The sequence below is a fragment of the Anticarsia gemmatalis genome, chromosome 15 (assembly GCF_050436995.1).
Source record: "Anticarsia gemmatalis isolate Benzon Research Colony breed Stoneville strain chromosome 15, ilAntGemm2 primary, whole genome shotgun sequence".
Classification (NCBI taxonomy): Eukaryota; Metazoa; Arthropoda; class Insecta; order Lepidoptera; family Erebidae; genus Anticarsia; species Anticarsia gemmatalis.
Genome location: NC_134759.1, coordinates 5,449,796 through 5,470,320, shown reverse-complemented (window position 1 = coordinate 5,470,320; position 20,525 = coordinate 5,449,796). Strand labels below are relative to the sequence as shown.

Here is a 20,525-nt window from a genome sequence, read left to right as displayed (position 1 = left end):
ACGATATTTCATTTCATCTTCCATTTAATGTTTGACATGATGCACAAGTTGAGCACGAGGTGGTTGATGGTGTGTCACATATGTGCATCAGATCATTAATCACTGGTGCTAATGCTTCACAATAACTTTGAGTTTTTACACTTCTATCAGGCTCGCCTCCGCATGATTTGTCGTTATATGTCGCTGTCGACTTGTTCGATGATGGTGGCATGCTGCATTCACAAATAGCATCCTTTGATTTACTTTTAGCTACTTTTTTCGTTTTCCGTTTGCCTTCAAGTTTAATGCGTCTGTTTCTCACATCACTTGGTACCAGTTGTAAGTTATCGCATGAACTGCTTTTACTCTCTGATTTGACTCTGGGCTTGTTTGGAGGTGGATAACAGCTTTCACAAATAATATCCTTTAATGAAGTTTTAGCTTCTCCCAAGGACATTGCACTATTGGATTTTGGTGCGACATTTACTAGACAAGGTTTTGGGGTGCAGTGACATGGTCTGCAACAGACAACTTCGGCACAACATACATTCTCTTGTGGTGTATTCACCTGGACGGCTACAGATCCTTTAGTCGTTTGTATACATACGCAATTGTTCTGGCGTAAACTCGGATAAAAGTAAAGTATGTCTGTAGTCGATGTCCACTTATCACTATGAAACTGAAATATGTAGATCAATGGTTTTATAGCAACGATCAAAAATACATTGTCGTCATTATTTTATTTTCCAATACCTTTAATTGATATCCTGTATTAGTAACGTTCATATTACAATGTGACGAATGGGAAAGCCTTGGCGCTTCGTAACGTGGACATAACGTGTTGGCAAAGGGTACTGGTGTTCCGCTAGAAAAAAATTTTGAATAAATTATTTAATAATTAAATAAAATGTATATTTCAAATAGTATAGTTTTAGGTACTAACGGATTAGTGATACTTCTAACGAACCATGCACTCGGGTTCAGGTTCCAAAAAGGATTGCTTTGATTCGTATGCATCATATTGGTATTATATGTATACGTGGTGTTTGGAGTTTGGGGTGTCCACCACTTGACAGTTGGCATGAAGAAAAACTGACATGTTCCATCGGGAAGTGTTATTGCTGTGACATCACCTTCTCCCACTATTTCTGCACCTAAGCCATTGCATGGTGGAGCTAAAGAAATAATAATAAAAGAGTTCAAAAAACTACAAGCATAAATAAATATCAATATCCAATAGTTACATCAAATCAATCTGGTCTATCTAAACCAGTTTTATAGTTACCTACTTAGTTTGTTATACTTCTACGACCGCAAACAACTAAAAGGAATTGGACGAAATTTCGTAGAAGGATAGCCTATATCCCAGTCAAGGGAATACGCTTCTACTGTTACGAAAAACTTCAGTGTGGGCGGATCCGCCCGGATACGCAAGTTTACTGTAAAAATACTAACGTGGATTGAAAGGATTGTAGGAGAACGGTCCATTATTGAAACCATTACCATATAAGGGCTGATTGCAATGCATGGTTGTATTATTGGTAGTGTCCTATTTCGTAAACATTTCACGTCTATAACTATTTCATCATATTTTGAATAACTGTTTTATTTAGTTTTTCGAGCATAGGTTTGCCATTTTATTTAGTTTGTGATGGACTTTGAAATGACGTTAAATGTTTCTTCTCAAAACTTTACACAGACAAGAATGGAGAAGTATTTATTGTCATGGATGTCTAATAATGTCCATGGTTTATAGTTAAGTATTAAATAAATGTTATTTCATATCTATCATGCGATGTAATAAGTATAAGTACGTGCAAAGAAATGTTTGCTACGCAAAAAGAAGGTGTCCAGTGCAAATATTTGCTGATTGATGAATTCGAACCTTAACATGACACCTCGGCACAGAAATAGCTGCGAAGCACCCACCGCAGCTATTTTGCCAGTGATGCCTTTAAACAAGCATACATTTCCACGGTCGAGTATTAATAAGTATAAAGCCCGGTTCCCACTGCGAGCGGAGCGGACCCATTAATGACTCTGTTAAACTCGTAAGCACAAAATGCATACTGTCCGACTATTTATTGGTAAACTGGGAACACAAGTATGCAGTTTGCGCTTGCGAGTAAAAAGGAGTGATTAATGGGTCCGCTTCGCTCGCAATGGGAACCGGGCGTAAGGGTCAATTACCATGTTCTTTTTTATGCACTGTTAGAATGAAAAAGCCCTTTAGATTTTATAACTGTTTTATTCTTAGTTATTGGTTTAATCGCTCACAACGATTTTGCGCTGCACAGATTAGAATTAAAGTGTACTTAATATAACCGACGTATATGAAAATACAAAACTCATAGGTCCTCATCAGCTGAAAAGCGATTGTGTAAAATATCTAGATAATCTTAGCATTTGCGCTATAAAAATAGAAATCAAATTAAGCTTAATACTACACAGTAGTATTAATAAGAATGAACATTAGAATCATAATATAAAAATAGACTTATATTATTATTTTAGATGGTCAGCCGCATCAGCTGAAAACAGCATTTCTTATATGGAAATTCACAATGTATTCTGAGTTAGTTCTTTGTACACTAATAGCAAAAGGGTCTGTAGGGTGAAAGGTGAATGCGACGAGTCTTCGAGCACTCGCCGGCACCGACTGTCCTAGAACTCCTGCGTATATTTTGAACTTGAGCAATCCCGAGTCACGAGCGTAAAATCTGAGAATAAAGAAATAATTTATTCAGGTCAGGTAAGTCAATGTCGAATATGTGCCTATGACATATCAGAATATTTATATACCTTATGCCAAGTTAGCAAGCTAACAAATAATAAGTTGCAAAGGTTTATAATTTAAATAAAATTGTGTATATATTTATCAAGTGATGCTCTTACCTAATGGGATACTCTCCATATGCTTTAGGTCTTTCCATAACGGAGACCCACTTGTCGTCATAACTAAATAGTCCCAGATCTAAATACGGCGATCCACTGTAAGACTGTGCACTTATAGGCAACTGTGCAAGTATTCTTTTGGTAGCCTCTGTTCGTCCTCCATAAATGGCTCTTACAATAGTTTGTTTGAATCTTTGCTGAGTTAATCTTGCATACAAATTGTTTGAAGGAGAACAAGTAAATTGCGAATCAGCGCATAATCTAGCATTCCGAAAACAGTCGCAATAATTTTCAAAGAGTTGCAGAAGGCCTTCAGATGTGTTTTCATACACTTCTAAAATTTTACTTTCACTTATATTGTAGATTACGAAGAACGAGGACTGACTGTTAGGTTCAGCAACACGTAAAGTCACCACCTCTTCACTGGCATATTTAATAAAAAGATGATCTTCGTCCAACAATTGCATTTTCCACATTCTCAGACTTTTGAACATGTCAAAGTATTTGTAAAACTTTCTCAATTCGAGAGGGTCTTTAGTTTCGTCACTTATAGCCTTGGCTCTTTTAAAGAGGAACACAAGTAGTCTGTGCTTTAAGCTATTTATTGTTTCCTCATGAAATGGTCTCTCATTTGCTAATGGAGCAAATACTGAACATATGATAAATGGGTCATCGTCATAACAGAATCTTCCGATTTTTCGTATTTCTATAAGCATTCCTTCAACAATTTGGAATAGGTGAATGGTTTGATGTTGTACAGATAGAACAGCCAGAACTTCTTTGTATAAGTAAATACCCTGATTATGTGAGAGATAGATTTTATCTACTCTAAAATGTTTTGTGTCACATAACTTCCCTTGATGTAAGTCAACCAAATGAAGAGAATAATCTTCTAATGCTGATCTGTAAAAATATTTTTTATAAGAAATTGTTTTACATGGTCATTTTTGAAATAAGTAGAATGCTGAAATACAGGTAGAAGGTCAGCTTAGCAGATCAGAACACAGAAAAAACTATTTCTTACCTGATTGTAGGTGTAACAGCCTCATTATTGCTGTGTATATGATAGAAATGTGGTCTCAGATCATCTGGGATGTGTGCTGCAGACCCAACTATCACATATCTACCATCCTCAGTGAATAAGCTACATTCTCTGTTCAGCTGCTGGTCCATAAAAGGCAAGTGACCAGCATTGTGACGCTCAGCTCTTGTTACTTCTCTTTGTTGGCAGACATTTACTGTGAATTTAGGCTGCAAATAAAAGTAAAATGTAAAATTATGAGCCATCAAAACTTTTAGCTAGCCTTATCATCAGCCTGTGATTAGTCGCAGGTCACAGGTTTTTACGTAACTTTCGGCACAGGTTACACTAGCCCTAAGGCTAGCGTAACCTGTGCCAAAAGTTACGTAAAAGCAAAGTGATACAAATATAACGTATTATGAAATGTCTCTATTTCTTTAGTCACCTTAAAAAATCTGTAGAAGATATGAGTCCTAATTCGATGATGTGCATCAGCATCTGCATTCAAAAGATCTGATGCATATCCAGCAACAAGGTCACCAGCTGCTGCCGCACCTCTGTATTCATATATCTGTACAAAAACACACAAATCAGAAATAACTGTTATTAAATTTAGAGGAACCACTTAAGTATAAACAATATAATTAGGCCTTTTAGGTGTTGTCTTGGTGTAAAATGGTAAACTCACTACTTGAATCTATGATTTATCACTCTAATTAGAGCACTAAGCACCAATTATTACTATAGATATAGGTTGTAAAAATGCTTTTATTTCTAAAATTAATTTACTTTAAAAACATACTAATATGAGAATTCTATAACGGAGACTTACCTCTAATGAAGTTTGATCTGCTGAGAAGGCTATAAAATGTTTTCCATCAGGACTAAATTTCCTTAAGAAGCATGGAGGCTTCTCTACGTTAACGATAGTCAAATTCGGAAACACGTTTTGATAAAACTCACGCACTACATGGAAGTGGGAGCCGGGCTTACGGGACCCATAGATTTCTCTATCCATAAGCCTTATAACAAGATTTTGTGGTTTTATTTTGCGAGGTACAATCCTCTCTGTGCAAAAAAACTCATCTTCGTTCAGAGCTCCTGGTGGCAAATCTTCATAGAACACATTACTTGCAGAGTGACTGGTAGACGCCATTATTTGTATCAGGGTTTAAATTCAATCAAACATATTGATATTTACTGAAATTATTTAAAATACTGGGGTGTAGTAGTAGTACAGGAAGTACAGCGAAGTAAGACAGCGTGTTAAGTTCTTCAAAAATGCAAAGATAGCAGAAAACCTGAAATGGCGGAAATAAGACTTTACACCACAACAATCAAGAACAATCAGCTGTTTTTGACAACAAATAGACATAAGAGGTGTTCGTTCTGAAATCATACATTAAATAATTTGTTTTATATACGAAAAGGTATTCACAGTCTAGTCTTATCTCCTTCAAGTTTCGTATCTTGTTATACTACTATGCCCGCGATATTTGAGTTTGACTTTATTATCACTACCAATATTAACATAAATATTTTTGAAGACAAAACTATAATTACATTGGCTGCGTTAACACAGCACAGTTTAAATTTAGACAGAAATAGAAAAGTCAATATTGACATTTGTAGTGACAGTACTAGGGCATAGGTTATGTTGATTTGTTGATAAAATAACTCATGATTATATCACATAATTCTATCTAAATCTTTACAATGTTAGAAGATATAAGCGCACGCATAACCTCGTTGCGAAATTCATTTGCAGCGTTAAGCAAACGTAGATCGTTTAAGTATGGATTGCCCTTTATTCTGTTTATGGTTGGAGGATCGTTCGGTTTAAGGGAATGGACACAAATCAGGTGATTTCATTTACTTTTAAGCAGGCTTATTAGACCGCCGCACCTCTTTTCGCAAGATATCACAATCACCTATGTCAAGCAACACATTTAGTCAATAAAAAAATATACAGTGGTTATGTTTACACGGTTTGAATCTCTGTATCTATTCTTTCAAAGTTATCAGAACAAGAATTGTGTTCTACATGTGCATTCTCCTTTAAATTATCTATCAGAGTATTATTCGTTCCTGTCTTACCATTTAAAGTTACTTATGCAATATAGCAAATTGTATACACACTCTGAACTTACATGTTTACCACACTTATTGCATGCTTATAGTAATAGTTTCTTATTTCTTTTGGTATGGTTTAAAAAAAAACAAAGTTATAGGTATAAAACTTTTTTTTTTATTTATATATTTAAAGAACCTCTTTTTAAAATTCCCCTGGTTTGATGCTGTATCAGTAAGCAGCGCTTTATGACTACACCTTTGATTTCTCTCCCTTATTTAAACAAACTCTGTATGTATATTTTGTCTACAGTACTTGTTTTGCAATTTTCCACACATTCATTATTTGTCTCACTTTCACTACTATTTTCATTATTCTCAATGTTTTGTTCTATGTGTACTCCATTAGCACTTTTGCTTAAGGTACTTGGCAACGAGTTTGTCATTTGTGATGAATTTCCAGCATCCTTGTCATCTTCTTTTTCACTTTTTGACATTTGTTATGTAAGAAAGACTATTGAGCACATGTTCAAAAATAATAATATAGTACAAAATGGTTATGTGGTACCTATGTAAAAATATTTTGATAGACTGATAATCACAAAATAAATTTTATTTATTAATTTATATTTCTCTTAATTTCTTACTTCATCTGTAGAATTTTCTGAAAAAAGTCAAAACAAAAACAACACCATAGATTATTTCGTGCAGACTTTATCAAAGAAGGATGAATGTGAACTTTGTTAATGTTTTATTTATTCTTTTTCAGATATCAGTTTTCTAAAGTTAAAGGGGTGAGTAAGGCAGAGGCTGAAAAAATGGGCCTCCACAGACCAAAAGAAGTCACCCTAGAAAACACTTATGAAGAAATTCAGAAACTTGACATAGATAACTGGGAGAACAAGAGAGGCCCTCGACCATGGGAAAATAATGAACAACAAGCACAACAACCAAAAAAATAAATTGATGTATTAATTAGTTATATTCTTGATGTAAATATTTTATTTCCCTTGTAATAAATAGTTCTTGTTAATTATTATAAAAAAACTTTGAGTTATTTTTATGTAATTATTTTCAAAATCCTTAATTTTAATTAACTTAACTAACTATAAGTATGTAAACACAATAGGTGTATATAACAATGTACAAATCTATTTATGTACCATGGCAAAAGCCAATAGAAAAGATTAAACAGAAATACGTGGACAAACTGCGAGAGTTTTCCTTATCAACTGTGCCAACAACATTATGATTATATAAAGAAACCAGGAAAGTCACAATGAAATCAACAAAGCAAAATTAAAACATTACTCATATTTTAAAACATGCTGCATGGTCGACTATTCTGATTATTTTGGTAGGTAAGTGACGTCGGCAAGTATGTAGGTACAATAGGTGGTGGACTTTAAACAATAAACCGTTATTAATTGTCAATAGTTCCGTATTATACCTAAAAACACTAATTACCTCGTACCTACATTCCTACTATGCTCTGCAAAATATACCTGAAGATAATGGCTGATATTTATGCAGATATAAATAGGTACGCTATGGCATTATGGTAATGTATCAAATTCAGTAATAGGCCGGAATACGCTAATAGAGTTTCTGGCACATTCACTGATTTCTAGAGCGTATCAAGTAGGGTAAAGCACCCAGTAGTCAGCCCCCAACCAGTAGTCAGCCTTTACAGGCTTTATATCCATATAATTAGTGTAGAAAATAGTAAAGACCAATAAAATAATCATTAATCGAATCTGTATAATCTTATTGACTAATATGCACAATTACGATTCGATAGCATGGCAGGTTGACGTGTTACACTCATTCTTATGAACTGCCATGAAAGACATGGGCAAAAACGTCGCCATTGCTATTTTTTTGTTAAGGATTCGTGTTTTAGTTTTTGGCATGTTTTTAAATGAATTTGATGCAATATGGAACGAATTGATATTTTATGCTAGTATTTAATAGTTTATCTTCGATAAAATCATGCATTGCAAGCGTTTTATTTGTCTTTTGTATTATAAATTAACGTGGCCGACTATTGGGTTTGCAAAATATGAGGTTGATCCAGTAGTCGGCCATGAGTGGCTGACTACTGGTTTTTTTGCAATTCTCATATATGTGGTTGAAATTAACAGGGCGAATACTTCTCAACATAACTATTGCGTTGAGCTAAACTCTTCTAAGACAAAAATAGTATTTTACCAGTAGTCGGCCGCATATAAAGTCAGTGAATTTCATGAGGCCGACCATTGGACCTACATATCCCATAGTCGGCCGTCAGTTTTGCTAAATGAAATTGGGTCTTAAATCCTTTCATTAAGGTTCAAATTTGTGGACGGCTATGTTGGCACAAAACTTAGTTACTTGTTTTCGAATAGTATCATATCAAAAAGACCAAAAGATCTGTATAAAGAGGAATAATTGTCATGAGCTATGGTGGCGATCAGAAATGTTATGAAAATCATGGAAACGAGTCGAGTACTTGGCATTTCACACATTATTATGACACTACAAGTCCGAAATCGTTTAATAGTCGCACAAATGCCCCGTACCATACGGGGCTTTGTAAGCTAGACTAAGTGCACTCCCAAAAACAAATGACTGCCTTAAGAAACTGGTCACGATATGTTGGAATCAGCTTCCAGTTTCACCAGATGCAGCTGAATAGCAGTGTTTTACATGGAGCAACTGCCTATATGACTTCCACAACCCAGTTACCTGGGCTATACCACGATTACCATAAGACTGGTTATCAGATTTTCAAGCTTCTGACTAATGGCAACGATTGCCAGAGATCCTTGAATGCCCGCCGGGACCTACAATTTACCATGCCTTCCGAAACACGAAGGAATTTTGGGAAATGAGAAAAGAAAGGAATGATACCAGTCACTTCTATCATCTACCTTCTATTTCCTAGCCTACCATTGACTTATGTTTCAACACATCAAGAAAGCTAAAATAGTTTTATAGAAGAGAGCATCTTTTGTAGATTGGGGAGAGTTGAAAAACAGATGGAATAAAGGAACAGAAAATAAACTTTTATCGCTGTGAACCGTGTGAAGAAAGATTGACTAGAAAACATTTAGAAATCAATTACCTAAGTGCTAATAACTATAAATTAAAATCTTGAAAACCCCCGATTTCACAATATATTTTTTTATTTCATACTTTTTATAGGTTGGTGGTTAGGTTAAGCCATTCTGACTTTCACACCACCAGCTTTCTCAGCATGCGAAGCCATTTGAGACCCCGTCCGAGTAAATTTGCAGACATTCGGTTAATCTCCCCACTTTAACCCACTACAACTTTTAAACGGCTCCACCGATTTTCATCAAACATGTCTAAAAACACTCGCACATATGTCACCTTTAATTAAAAAAAAACTAAATTGAAATCACTGCATCCTTTCGGGAGTTATGATGCCATAGACAGACAGACACACAGACAGACACGTCGAACCTTATAACACCCTCTTTTTGCGTCGGGGGTTAAAAATTAATGGATGCATAAATTGTACTGCATGGTATTATTGCAAATGTGCTTTATTTCCTGGAGATTTCAATAAAAATATATTTAAAATAGAACATTTGTATTGAGTAAGTAAGAGGCTGACTACTGGGTAAGACATGGCTGACTACTGGCGAAATGGGGCTGACTACTGGTAAAAAGTGCCATATTTTGTTTAATGTGGATTTTTTCCATAATAATCTTATAAATATGATATTTTTTTCTTAAAGTTTAATAAATTACCTTTCATACAATGACTAATGATTTTACATCTAGTAGTAAATGTTAAAAATATGGCTAAATCAAATTGACATTTTCACTAAAAGGCTGACTACTGGGTGGTTTACCCTAGGTCATTTTTAAAATCACGACCGCTAACTGTATACTCTGTTTTCGGCATTAGAGTTAATGACCTATAAGAATCTCAGGAATACGATGTACGCATGTAAATATAATTACGTAGTTACACTTTTACCACTTTGTTTGATGCTGCCAACGATACTTAGGTAGGATTGGATTTTCGCCAATAGTGTTTAGAAATTTACGATCGTTAAAATATACAAACACTAATAATGTTTGGTGCAGTTTGCATATAGGTACCTACCAACGTAGCGTAGCTAGGTATACCTTGGATCGAACTGACAAAGGATTCACCGACAGGATTAGTATTGTATGCACCTAATGCACAACTTTTAAGACGCTTTTTTACCTTCATCGCAACCTAGGTCAAATAGGGCGATTTTGGTAGAAACTGGTAAATGCTAGGTAAGCAGGTACTGACTGAGTTACAGCCACAAAACTCTGCAAACATTCAGCATTTTATTTTGTTATTGACTGTATCTACTTGCAAACTGGGTGCTCAAATTGGCTCATAATACATAGATACTTTAACGTCTCTAGTATCGCTACATAGCTACCTAGATAACTACTAATAAATGGTCGATATTTATGTCCTCGTTGCTCTGAGCAGGGTCACCGACTTATAAAGACTGCAATCTCGACTTTGTTTTACGTAGATAGATATCTACGTAGTTAGATCAATGACATCTAGGTAGGTAGGTAAATAGTAGGTAGATACATAAGTAGGTACCTACCTACTTAGATAACTATAACTACCTAGCTTCCTATATCTTTCCTGTGCACGAACATTTTCGTATTATTATGAGGCGCTTGTTTGATATCCTTTATTTACTCCAATAATATCCATTTAGATAATTAGGTACCTAATTACATAATGTACCAAGTCATAAGTACCTACTCAGTAAGTAGAAGTAGGTAGGTACTTAACCAAGTAGAGATTAAACATAAATACTTAATTAGGTTGATATACTTATTGCGCAACTGAAACCCTTAATTGCATTATGTATGAGTCATACAATTCATACGGTTTCATCAGACATCACGCCACGTATTCTAGCAATATACAGTTTTTAACTATGACTGTATTTTGTTTTTAAATAGGTAATTTTTAGCTCTTTACATTTTACATAAACAAATTTCGTTGGTTTTTAGGCATTTCACTACCTACCACTAATTTGATGTTCTTAGGTAAGAATGTTAACGATATTTCGTACAAACTCTGTAAGGTGACAGTAAGTAGGTATTTATAAAATATCATAACTCTGTCAAAACAGAAAGAAAATAATAATGATGTAGGTAGGTACATACTAGGTAGGTAAGTAGGTACATATAGGCAGATAGATGGCTTCTCAACCCGGTAGCGGACAATATAATGGCGTAATGATGATGCGAGCACACGGAACTTTTACGTCATGAAAAGAAACTATGTAAAAGCGACAATATACCTAAGTACCTACCTAAGATCTATATATCTACTGGTGTTTACAATGGAGAATGTTACTAGGTATGCCAAATCGCTTGAAATTTTGATTCGGTAAAGCCTGTACATGTACATGAAAACTAGTTTTTGTTTTAGTCAAAAATACCAAGTAGTTTTGATTTTACAAGCATGCAAAGTTTCAAAAAATATCGAGTCCCGCTAACAGCGTGACGTCATAGTACACCATGCCGCGCGGGCCGCGTCCCGCTTAATATCAAGTCTCCAGCCGTAGATGTAATAGCTTATGCAGTATTTTGTTGTGTTTTCGTCTGCTTATTACATTTAAAGTGTAATAATAGTAAATATTATTAAAAAAGACTATGTGAGCCAGACTTAGAGTAATGTAGAATGACGTCACACCGACTCGCGCGGTTACAACTTGTTTTACTTATAAATCGGAAACTAATTGACGTATCAAAGTAATTCTTTCACTAGTATTTTTTATTTTTAACAGAGAATATGGAGAGCTAATAATCCAAATTTGTTAACATTCTCCATTACCAATATTTCATGATGTTCTAAAATCTGCGTATTAAACGAAAATGGTTTCTGCGTAGTATGGTAGGTATTTATAGGTAAGGAAAGTGGTGTTGTTAGAATTTTGTACAAAACAACATATTTGTTTGCTATGACCTTCAGACGGTGTTATCGATTGCATGCGCCGTGTCCGTCCTCGGGTATAATGTAGATAACGATTGAAGGCATAACATACCTACCTACTTACATGATTTATGCCAACTTACTTGTTCTAGTTATTATTAGATTCACTATAGCGGATAATTAGTACCTACTTTGTTATGAGTATAACTCTAACAGATTTCTAGAATAAAAGTTTAGGTTGCCTACTTACTGAAATCTTAGAAAGATTCCAAGTTCGATTCCGGGCCAATCCGGACATACAATAAATTATTATTGATTATGTTAGCTACCTACTATTAATAGAATTATTTCATACTTATTTGGATAAGGATTTAATTTAGGTTCGTAGAGTTTATTTAATTTAGTTACAGGCGCCAGACACATGGATCTTTTTTATGTTTATTCATACTTAAATTCCTAATTTACTGCTTGCTTTGTGAACGAGTGCATTCACATCGGCAAAGGCAGGTGTTTTGAACTTTTTATTATAAGTAGGTACGGGTACTGATACACCTTTGTGCCTATGTCTTGTTGACGATACTGGTACCTAGTCACTGTTATTAACGTTGGTATTAACGTTGTAAGTGTGATATGTATACATATATAAGCCTTAGATACTACATTAAACATTATATACCTACCTATATATTTTACTAGAATTGGTAGATTGTAAGTAGGTTCTAGTTTCCTACCTACCTATCTTATTTGTGCTGGTAGTCTACTTATTATCAACCTACATTAAGCCCCTAATAAAACAAACAAACCCAAAACAAACTCCAAAGATAAATATTGATGGTTTGATAAATACAATAAGTCCACTCACTAATATTGATTAGTTATATTATTAACATGCACGCAACTATCTCTACTTAGTAGTTAGGTAGGTATCTACCTACTTAAATATTTCATTGTCTTTTATAAAATGTCTGCCTAAATTGAGAGCAATGTCTTTATTTTGAGTCTGAACCGTGGTGTTATTGATCGACATGATTTCACAGAATTGGCTTTGTTTTGTTGGGCTTCCTCCCAGCCCGACCGAATAGTTTGCGTCACAAAGGAAAGAACTCGACGCAGGCGTTCTAGAACATACATTTCTGTCCCTGTTTAACAATCTACATTAGAAAGAGACAGACAAAGCGCTCGGGTAACCTCGTGAATCTCCGCAGTCATTGATTTTCACACGACGCCGTGTCTATATAAAGGGGACGTCAATGTTCGGAGCGCAGTTCAAACGAGAAATTGAAAAAAGAATTCTACGAGTGACTGTTAAAGTTAATCGTCAGAGAAACAAGATTTTGTTGAATATTAGTGCAATATCAAACTAAATTCCAGTGAATATACGGTAAGTCCCATTACTATGGTTAACTAGTGATAATTGTGGTTTTTATAACGTCCGCTATCACAATAGAAAGTGAATTACATGCACTGCGCAGTTTAGTTGATCGTTCGCCATTTTGAAGTAAGAAAGAAACTGATGATTTACCTGGCCTAGTGAATTCAAAGCTGTTTTGTATTTTGCAGTAGTAAGCTTTAGCTAGGTATTTTATATTGATCATGGCATAAATAAAGTTAATCATAGGACCAAGTAAGTTATTCACTTCTTTAGAGTAGAGCGTCCATGTCATCTTGTAGATCAGAATACCTAAGTACCTACGTAGGTACGTATTTCCCATTTGTATTCAACATATTAAAAGTCGCCTAATAAATATATAAAGCGAACCTATACAATACTTATAAGCCATGAAGATATTTTAATATATTCTATGCAATATTTGTTAGTGATTTCGATTCTAGGTCACGGGAAACATGACCTACTTATGACCCGAATTTAGATGCCATAGGTTTAACGATAATATTCATTTTATATTGGTATAATATTAACTTTGTGAGTATATTTACACAAAAAGCATTATTAATATGAATCTCTAATAGTTCTTGTACCTATTCGAGGAAAACAAACAGTCATGAAATGAGTCACAGTATTATTATCTGATAGATAGTTTAGGTAAACAACCGTGATGACGAGTCGTTGGAAATATTGAAATTAATATTGTGCAATACTCTGTCAAAGCTCTCTTTTCCCGTTTGCTATAAACGGGTTCCGCATTCAACACGTATACATTGTCATGTATGTATTTGCAAGGGTCTTGTCAGGGGTGAAAAATAAGAATTTATTATTATTAGGAAACAAAGTGACTATTTAACAAGCAACTTTTGCACATAACATTGATTCCATATAATTAAATAAAATCAAAAGTTGTTAAGGGTCAAGCTTTTTTAAAACTAGGCTTTGCAATTAGTTTGGTAAATTAATACTAATGATTATTTTGTTTTCGATTTCAGGACAACACCAATATGCAGATCTTCGTGAAGACCTTGACGGGCAAGACCATCACGTTGGAGGTAGAGCCCTCTGACACCATTGAAAATGTTAAGGCCAAGATTCAAGATAAGGAAGGTATTCCTCCAGACCAGCAGAGGCTGATCTTCGCCGGTAAACAGTTGGAAGACGGACGCACACTTTCCGACTACAACATTCAGAAGGAGTCCACTCTTCACCTTGTGCTGCGTCTACGAGGAGGTATGCAGATTTTCGTGAAAACATTGACTGGCAAGACTATCACACTGGAGGTTGAGCCATCCGACACGATCGAGAATGTCAAAGCTAAGATCCAAGACAAGGAGGGCATTCCCCCAGACCAGCAGAGATTGATCTTCGCCGGAAAACAGTTGGAAGACGGACGCACACTTTCCGATTACAACATTCAGAAGGAATCCACACTTCACTTGGTCCTACGTCTGCGTGGAGGTATGCAAATTTTCGTCAAAACTCTGACAGGTAAAACTATCACACTAGAGGTTGAGCCTTCTGACACAATTGAAAATGTAAAAGCCAAAATTCAGGATAAAGAAGGCATACCGCCAGACCAGCAGAGGTTGATCTTCGCTGGCAAGCAATTAGAAGATGGACGCACTTTATCTGACTACAACATTCAAAAGGAATCTACCCTTCATTTGGTCTTACGTCTGCGTGGTGGTATGCAAATCTTCGTGAAGACATTGACCGGCAAGACGATCACATTGGAGGTAGAACCATCGGACACGATAGAAAACGTTAAAGCAAAAATTCAAGACAAAGAGGGCATTCCCCCAGATCAGCAGAGGTTGATCTTCGCCGGCAAACAGTTGGAAGACGGACGCACACTTTCCGATTATAACATTCAGAAGGAATCCACACTTCACTTGGTCCTTCGTCTGCGTGGAGGTATGCAAATCTTCGTTAAGACATTGACCGGCAAGACAATCACATTAGAAGTCGAGCCTTCCGATACGATCGAAAATGTCAAAGCTAAAATCCAGGACAAAGAAGGTATTCCTCCAGACCAGCAGAGACTGATCTTCGCTGGTAAGCAGTTAGAAGATGGGCGCACGTTGTCAGACTACAACATTCAGAAGGAATCAACATTGCATTTAGTACTTCGTCTGCGTGGAGGTATGCAAATTTTCGTCAAAACTTTAACCGGCAAGACAATTACATTAGAGGTCGAGCCTTCCGACACAATCGAAAATGTTAAAGCTAAAATTCAGGACAAGGAGGGCATTCCTCCAGACCAGCAGCGACTGATCTTCGCCGGAAAGCAGTTGGAAGACGGACGCACTTTGTCTGACTACAACATCCAGAAGGAATCAACCCTCCATTTGGTATTACGTCTGCGTGGTGGTATGCAAATTTTCGTCAAGACCCTCACCGGTAAGACCATCACCTTAGAAGTTGAGCCATCCGACACGATCGAGAATGTCAAAGCTAAAATTCAGGACAAGGAGGGCATTCCCCCAGACCAGCAGAGATTGATCTTCGCCGGTAAACAGTTGGAAGATGGACGCACACTTTCCGATTACAATATTCAAAAGGAATCTACATTGCATTTAGTCCTTCGTCTACGAGGTGGTATGCAGATTTTCGTTAAAACATTGACTGGCAAGACAATCACACTGGAGGTTGAGCCATCCGACACAATCGAGAATGTCAAAGCTAAAATTCAGGACAAGGAGGGTATCCCCCCAGATCAGCAGAGATTGATCTTCGCCGGCAAACAGTTGGAAGACGGACGCACACTTTCCGATTACAATATTCAAAAGGAATCTACATTGCATTTAGTTCTTCGTCTGCGAGGTGGTATGCAGATTTTTGTCAAGACGTTGACTGGCAAGACAATCACACTGGAAGTTGAGCCATCAGACACAATCGAAAATGTGAAAGCCAAGATCCAGGACAAGGAAGGCATTCCCCCAGACCAGCAGAGACTGATCTTCGCCGGTAAACAGTTGGAAGACGGCCGCACATTGTCTGACTACAACATCCAGAAGGAATCAACCCTCCATTTGGTATTACGTCTGCGTGGTGGTATGCAAATTTTCGTCAAGACCCTCACCGGTAAGACCATCACCTTAGAAGTTGAACCCTCTGACACTATTGAGAATGTTAAAGCGAAAATCCAAGACAAAGAGGGCATTCCCCCAGACCAGCAGAGACTGATCTTCGCCGGTAAACAGTTGGAAGACGGCCGCACATTGTCTGACTACAACATCCAGAAGGAATCAACACTCCATTTGGTATTACGTCTGCGTGGTGGTATGCAAATTTTCGTCAAGACACTCACCGGTAAGACCATCACCTTAGAAGTTGAACCCTCCGACACTATTGAGAACGTCAAAGCGAAAATCCAAGACAAAGAGGGTATTCCCCCAGACCAGCAGAGATTGATCTTCGCCGGCAAACAGTTGGAAGACGGACGCACACTTTCCGATTATAACATTCAGAAGGAATCTACCCTTCACTTGGTCCTTCGTCTGCGTGGAGGTATGCAAATCTTCGTTAAGACATTGACTGGCAAGACCATCACATTAGAAGTCGAGCCTTCAGATACGATCGAAAATGTAAAAGCCAAGATCCAGGACAAGGAGGGCATTCCCCCAGACCAGCAGCGACTGATCTTCGCCGGAAAGCAGTTGGAAGACGGCCGCACATTGTCTGACTACAACATCCAGAAGGAATCAACCCTCCATTTAGTATTACGTCTGCGTGGTGGTATGCAAATTTTCGTCAAGACCCTCACCGGTAAGACCATCACCTTAGAAGTTGAACCCTCTGACACTATTGAGAACGTTAAAGCGAAAATCCAAGACAAAGAGGGCATTCCCCCAGACCAGCAGAGATTGATCTTCGCCGGCAAACAGTTGGAAGACGGACGCACACTTTCCGATTACAACATTCAAAAGGAATCGACATTGCATTTAGTTCTTCGTCTGCGTGGTGGTATGCAAATTTTCGTCAAAACATTGACTGGCAAGACAATTACATTGGAGGTCGAACCATCGGACACGATCGAAAATGTCAAAGCCAAAATTCAGGACAAGGAAGGTATCCCCCCAGACCAGCAGAGATTGATCTTCGCCGGGAAACAGTTGGAAGACGGACGCACTTTGTCTGACTACAACATTCAAAAGGAATCGACATTGCATTTAGTACTTCGTCTACGTGGTGGTATGCAGATTTTCGTTAAAACTTTGACCGGTAAGACTATCACCTTAGAAGTTGAACCCTCCGACACTATTGAGAACGTCAAAGCGAAAATCCAAGACAAAGAGGGCATTCCCCCAGACCAGCAGAGATTGATCTTCGCCGGCAAACAGTTGGAAGACGGACGCACACTTTCCGATTATAACATTCAGAAGGAATCAACACTCCATTTAGTATTACGTCTGCGTGGTGGTATGCAAATTTTCGTCAAAACTTTGACTGGCAAGACAATCACATTAGAGGTGGAACCTTCGGATACAATTGAAAATGTGAAAGCTAAAATTCAAGATAAAGAAGGCATCCCCCCAGACCAGCAGAGATTGATCTTTGCCGGCAAACAGCTTGAAGATGGGCGCACTCTTTCAGACTACAATATTCAAAAGGAGTCTACCCTACATTTAGTCCTTCGTCTTCGTGGCGGTATGCAGATCTTTGTCAAAACCTTGACAGGCAAAACGATTACACTGGAAGTTGAACCTTCCGACACAATCGAAAATGTCAAAGCCAAAATCCAGGACAAAGAAGGAATCCCGCCCGACCAGCAAAGATTGATCTTCGCAGGCAAACAGTTGGAAGATGGACGTACTCTCTCTGACTACAACATTCAGAAGGAATCTACACTTCATTTAGTTTTAAGACTGAGAGGTGGAATGTAATCGCAAAATACTCTTGAAATAAAACTTTACCTGAAATTACAAAGTCGTATTTATTTAAATTCTGATAACAGTTCAGTTAGTTTTTTATGCTGGTTGGTAGCCAATAATATGGAACAAGTTTACAAAACTGTTCTCTGATTAACTCAATACTCTGTATCTTTATGCACTTAACTGCTAAATGATAATAAAGTTGTACTTATGTAGGTACCTGCATCATTATCTACACGTAATAAGTTTAAGTAGAGTTAGGTTCCTATCTATGCAGCAGACCCTATTAACCTTACAGAGTGGTACAGTCTGCAGAACATAAAGTAAATGTGCCACTACTACCAACACTGTGTAAATGTAATACGCGCGATGTCACCAAACAACTTAACGGAAATAAATGTTTTAGAAAGCAAACTGAACGTAGTGCAAAGGCCTCTCGGTTAACTGTTCTACTAATCAGGCAATCGAACAGCAATTCCCGTTGCCATCGCGCCCTTCGTTCATTACGATCGATGTAGCGAAATTAGTTAACGTTGTTTTGGGGCTGGTAGGTAATTTAAGCTTCCGTCCCATTTAATTAGGCCTTTTAAGAGATTATGAACGAAGATGTTTTTTCGTTACAATAACAGGTATCCGTTTGACTGGAGCCACCTGATTCGTCTGCACTGTATGTAATAGATGGACACAGATCAAGGAGTGCTATATCTGAAGGAGAAGAGGTTTAGGTTAAATGAGTCACACCAGCACATCAAAATATGACTATTAAGCATACTGCATTTAATTTGTGTACTTATGCTGATAATAATAGTTTTTGTTTTATCAAAATCGGATCAAAATTACCGAAGTTACAGCGTTATAAAGTTTCACTGCTTTTTTAAATTTGCGTTGCTTCGCGCGCTATGCGCTGACGTCACGACGCAACAGACACGCTTGTTCGACTGCGGGTGATGCGGAGTTTTGATTTGAAAAGTGATTTGCATTTAATTTTTAAAGAGTCTGAGTATGTGTATGTGTTATAAATTTAATCATCGTGTTTTTTGTAAAATAAGATATCCTCGATCTCGATCGCCACGCACACAATCATCAACTAGACCCAGGTAAAGAAAGTTGAACTGGTATTTTTGTGTGTAGTTAACAATAAAATTGAAAGTTTGTTAGAACTGGCATTACAAATAATGAGTGTTACGTACCTACCAAGTGTAAATTTGGAAAACATAGTTTTAAAATAATATTATAAAAAAAAAAGTTGTCACCCCTGCCTCTGACTTTAGTCAGGTTGATGGCTATCATATGAACGCATGAATCTACTCTGTAGGTAGGTAGTCTTATATGATTGGGTGTGTAATGAGAACTTTTAAACTAACATTTTAATTTTGATATTATGAGATTTAATAAACATGGGTTCTTTTTTCAAAACAAAAAACCAACGCCAACTCAACCGCCGCGCTCGGCTCGCCGCCGCCTGTGAGGTCATTGAACTGCTTATTAAATAGTATAAACTGTTAGGTAAAAGTTCATTGCTAGGTATGTATGAACATGATATGGCATCTTGATCTTGAGGAAGTGTTCAAAAGGCAATAAACTTCTATTTAACATTTGCGCTTGACAGTATCAGAACCGGGCTTTAAGTTTTAGATTAGGTGTCTTTTGCAAAAATATAAAACAGTTTACATGGTACAGAAAAAAACAATATTTGGGGTGTTTTTTCACTGGAGTTAGTACACATAGGAACAATACAATATTTTCTAACCATTTTGTTTGTCCCCTATAAGCAAAACAAATTATTTAAAGCGAAACCGCGAGAGCACAACGAGCCTATGTAGGTATCGGCAAGTACTGACGAAATAGCAGTGTCGTGAGATGACGTCACACGTCCGTGCGGCCGCTTCGCCGGAGTTTGGCGCGAAGGCCATACTTTGACGTTTAATATCTCGGTCATTTTTGAAGATACGAAAAAAATAAAAACAGATTTTTTATCCTTGAAGTACCTAGTTTTTAAATATGCTCATAACAAAAATCATTGGTGTGACTCATTGCTTTAGACACGATATATTGTTTGAGGTACTGAATATATAAAAAGAATATATATTAGGTACCTACGATTTTTTTTTCTTTGGCAAATGTAAAAAATATTTTTTTAAATATTAATGAAATAGGTAAGGTTCTTGATATTTGCAACTGACTATTTACCATAACTACCTAAAAAGCCAATGATTACATGAACAGTGAACACTCGAACGACAAGACGTAAATAACATCATGTTAAAATAATTCATAAGTAGGTACCTACCTATTTTTATTAGATAATTCATGGTAAGTTCATGATTATCATGCTCCAAA

At 36.8% G+C, this 20,525-nt stretch overlaps 3 protein-coding genes and 1 long non-coding RNA gene across 5 annotated transcripts; 2 read left to right on the top strand and 2 right to left on the bottom strand.

Moving 5' to 3' along the window:
* Positions 1–3: 3 nt before the first annotated feature.
* On the bottom strand, positions 4–1,977 carry LOC142978928 (uncharacterized). 2 transcript variants are annotated; one of them, XR_012959790.1, is made up of 4 exons: positions 1,265–1,977; positions 923–1,154; positions 733–844; positions 4–658 (listed from the first exon to the last, which is right to left on the bottom strand). It is a non-coding gene; the product is annotated as an uncharacterized LOC142978928 (long non-coding RNA). The 2 variants fall into 2 exon arrangements; XR_012959789.1 differs by having other exon boundaries at positions 4–844.
* A 230-nt stretch (positions 1,978–2,207) lies between these two features.
* Positions 2,208–5,236, bottom strand: abo (de-etiolated protein 1 abo). The gene is made up of 5 exons (XM_076123623.1): positions 4,728–5,236; positions 4,341–4,466; positions 3,899–4,125; positions 2,875–3,777; positions 2,208–2,699 (listed from the first exon to the last, which is right to left on the bottom strand). The coding sequence occupies exons 1-5, from the start codon at positions 5,049–5,051 to the stop codon at positions 2,507–2,509; spliced, it is 1,773 nt and encodes a 590-aa protein (XP_075979738.1). The 5' UTR covers positions 5,052–5,236; the 3' UTR covers positions 2,208–2,506.
* A 275-nt stretch (positions 5,237–5,511) lies between these two features.
* On the top strand, positions 5,512–6,956 carry l(3)neo43 (cytochrome c oxidase assembly protein COX16 homolog l(3)neo43). The gene is made up of 2 exons (XM_076123374.1): positions 5,512–5,757; positions 6,735–6,956. The coding sequence occupies exons 1-2, from the start codon at positions 5,612–5,614 to the stop codon at positions 6,925–6,927; spliced, it is 339 nt and encodes a 112-aa protein (XP_075979489.1). The 5' UTR covers positions 5,512–5,611; the 3' UTR covers positions 6,928–6,956.
* Positions 6,957–13,142: 6,186 nt separating this feature from the next.
* LOC142979003 (polyubiquitin-C-like) lies at positions 13,143–18,240 on the top strand. Its single transcript, XM_076123724.1, has 2 exons — positions 13,143–13,302; positions 14,304–18,240. The coding sequence occupies exon 2, from the start codon at positions 14,316–14,318 to the stop codon at positions 18,195–18,197; it is 3,882 nt and encodes a 1,293-aa protein (XP_075979839.1). The 5' UTR covers positions 13,143–13,302; positions 14,304–14,315; the 3' UTR covers positions 18,198–18,240.
* The last annotated feature ends 2,285 nt before the right edge of the window (positions 18,241–20,525 follow it).

What these genes read in the sequence shown, in the direction of transcription:
- abo (XM_076123623.1), bottom strand. Translation starts at nt 5,051, where the DNA reads ATGGCGTCTACCAGTCACTCTGCAAGTAATGTGTTCTATGAAGATTTG. An exon ending in CAGATCAAACTTCATTAGAG is followed by an intron (nt 4,467 to 4,727) that starts GTAAGTCTCCGT and finishes GTTTTTGTACAG; the next exon opens with ATATATGAATACAGAGGTGC. An exon ending in GCTGTTACACCTACAATCAG is followed by an intron (nt 3,778 to 3,898) that starts GTAAGAAATAGT and finishes ATATTTTTACAG; the next exon opens with ATCAGCATTAGAAGATTATT.
- LOC142979003 (XM_076123724.1), top strand. Translation starts at nt 14,316, where the DNA reads ATGCAGATCTTCGTGAAGACCTTGACGGGCAAGACCATCACGTTGGAG.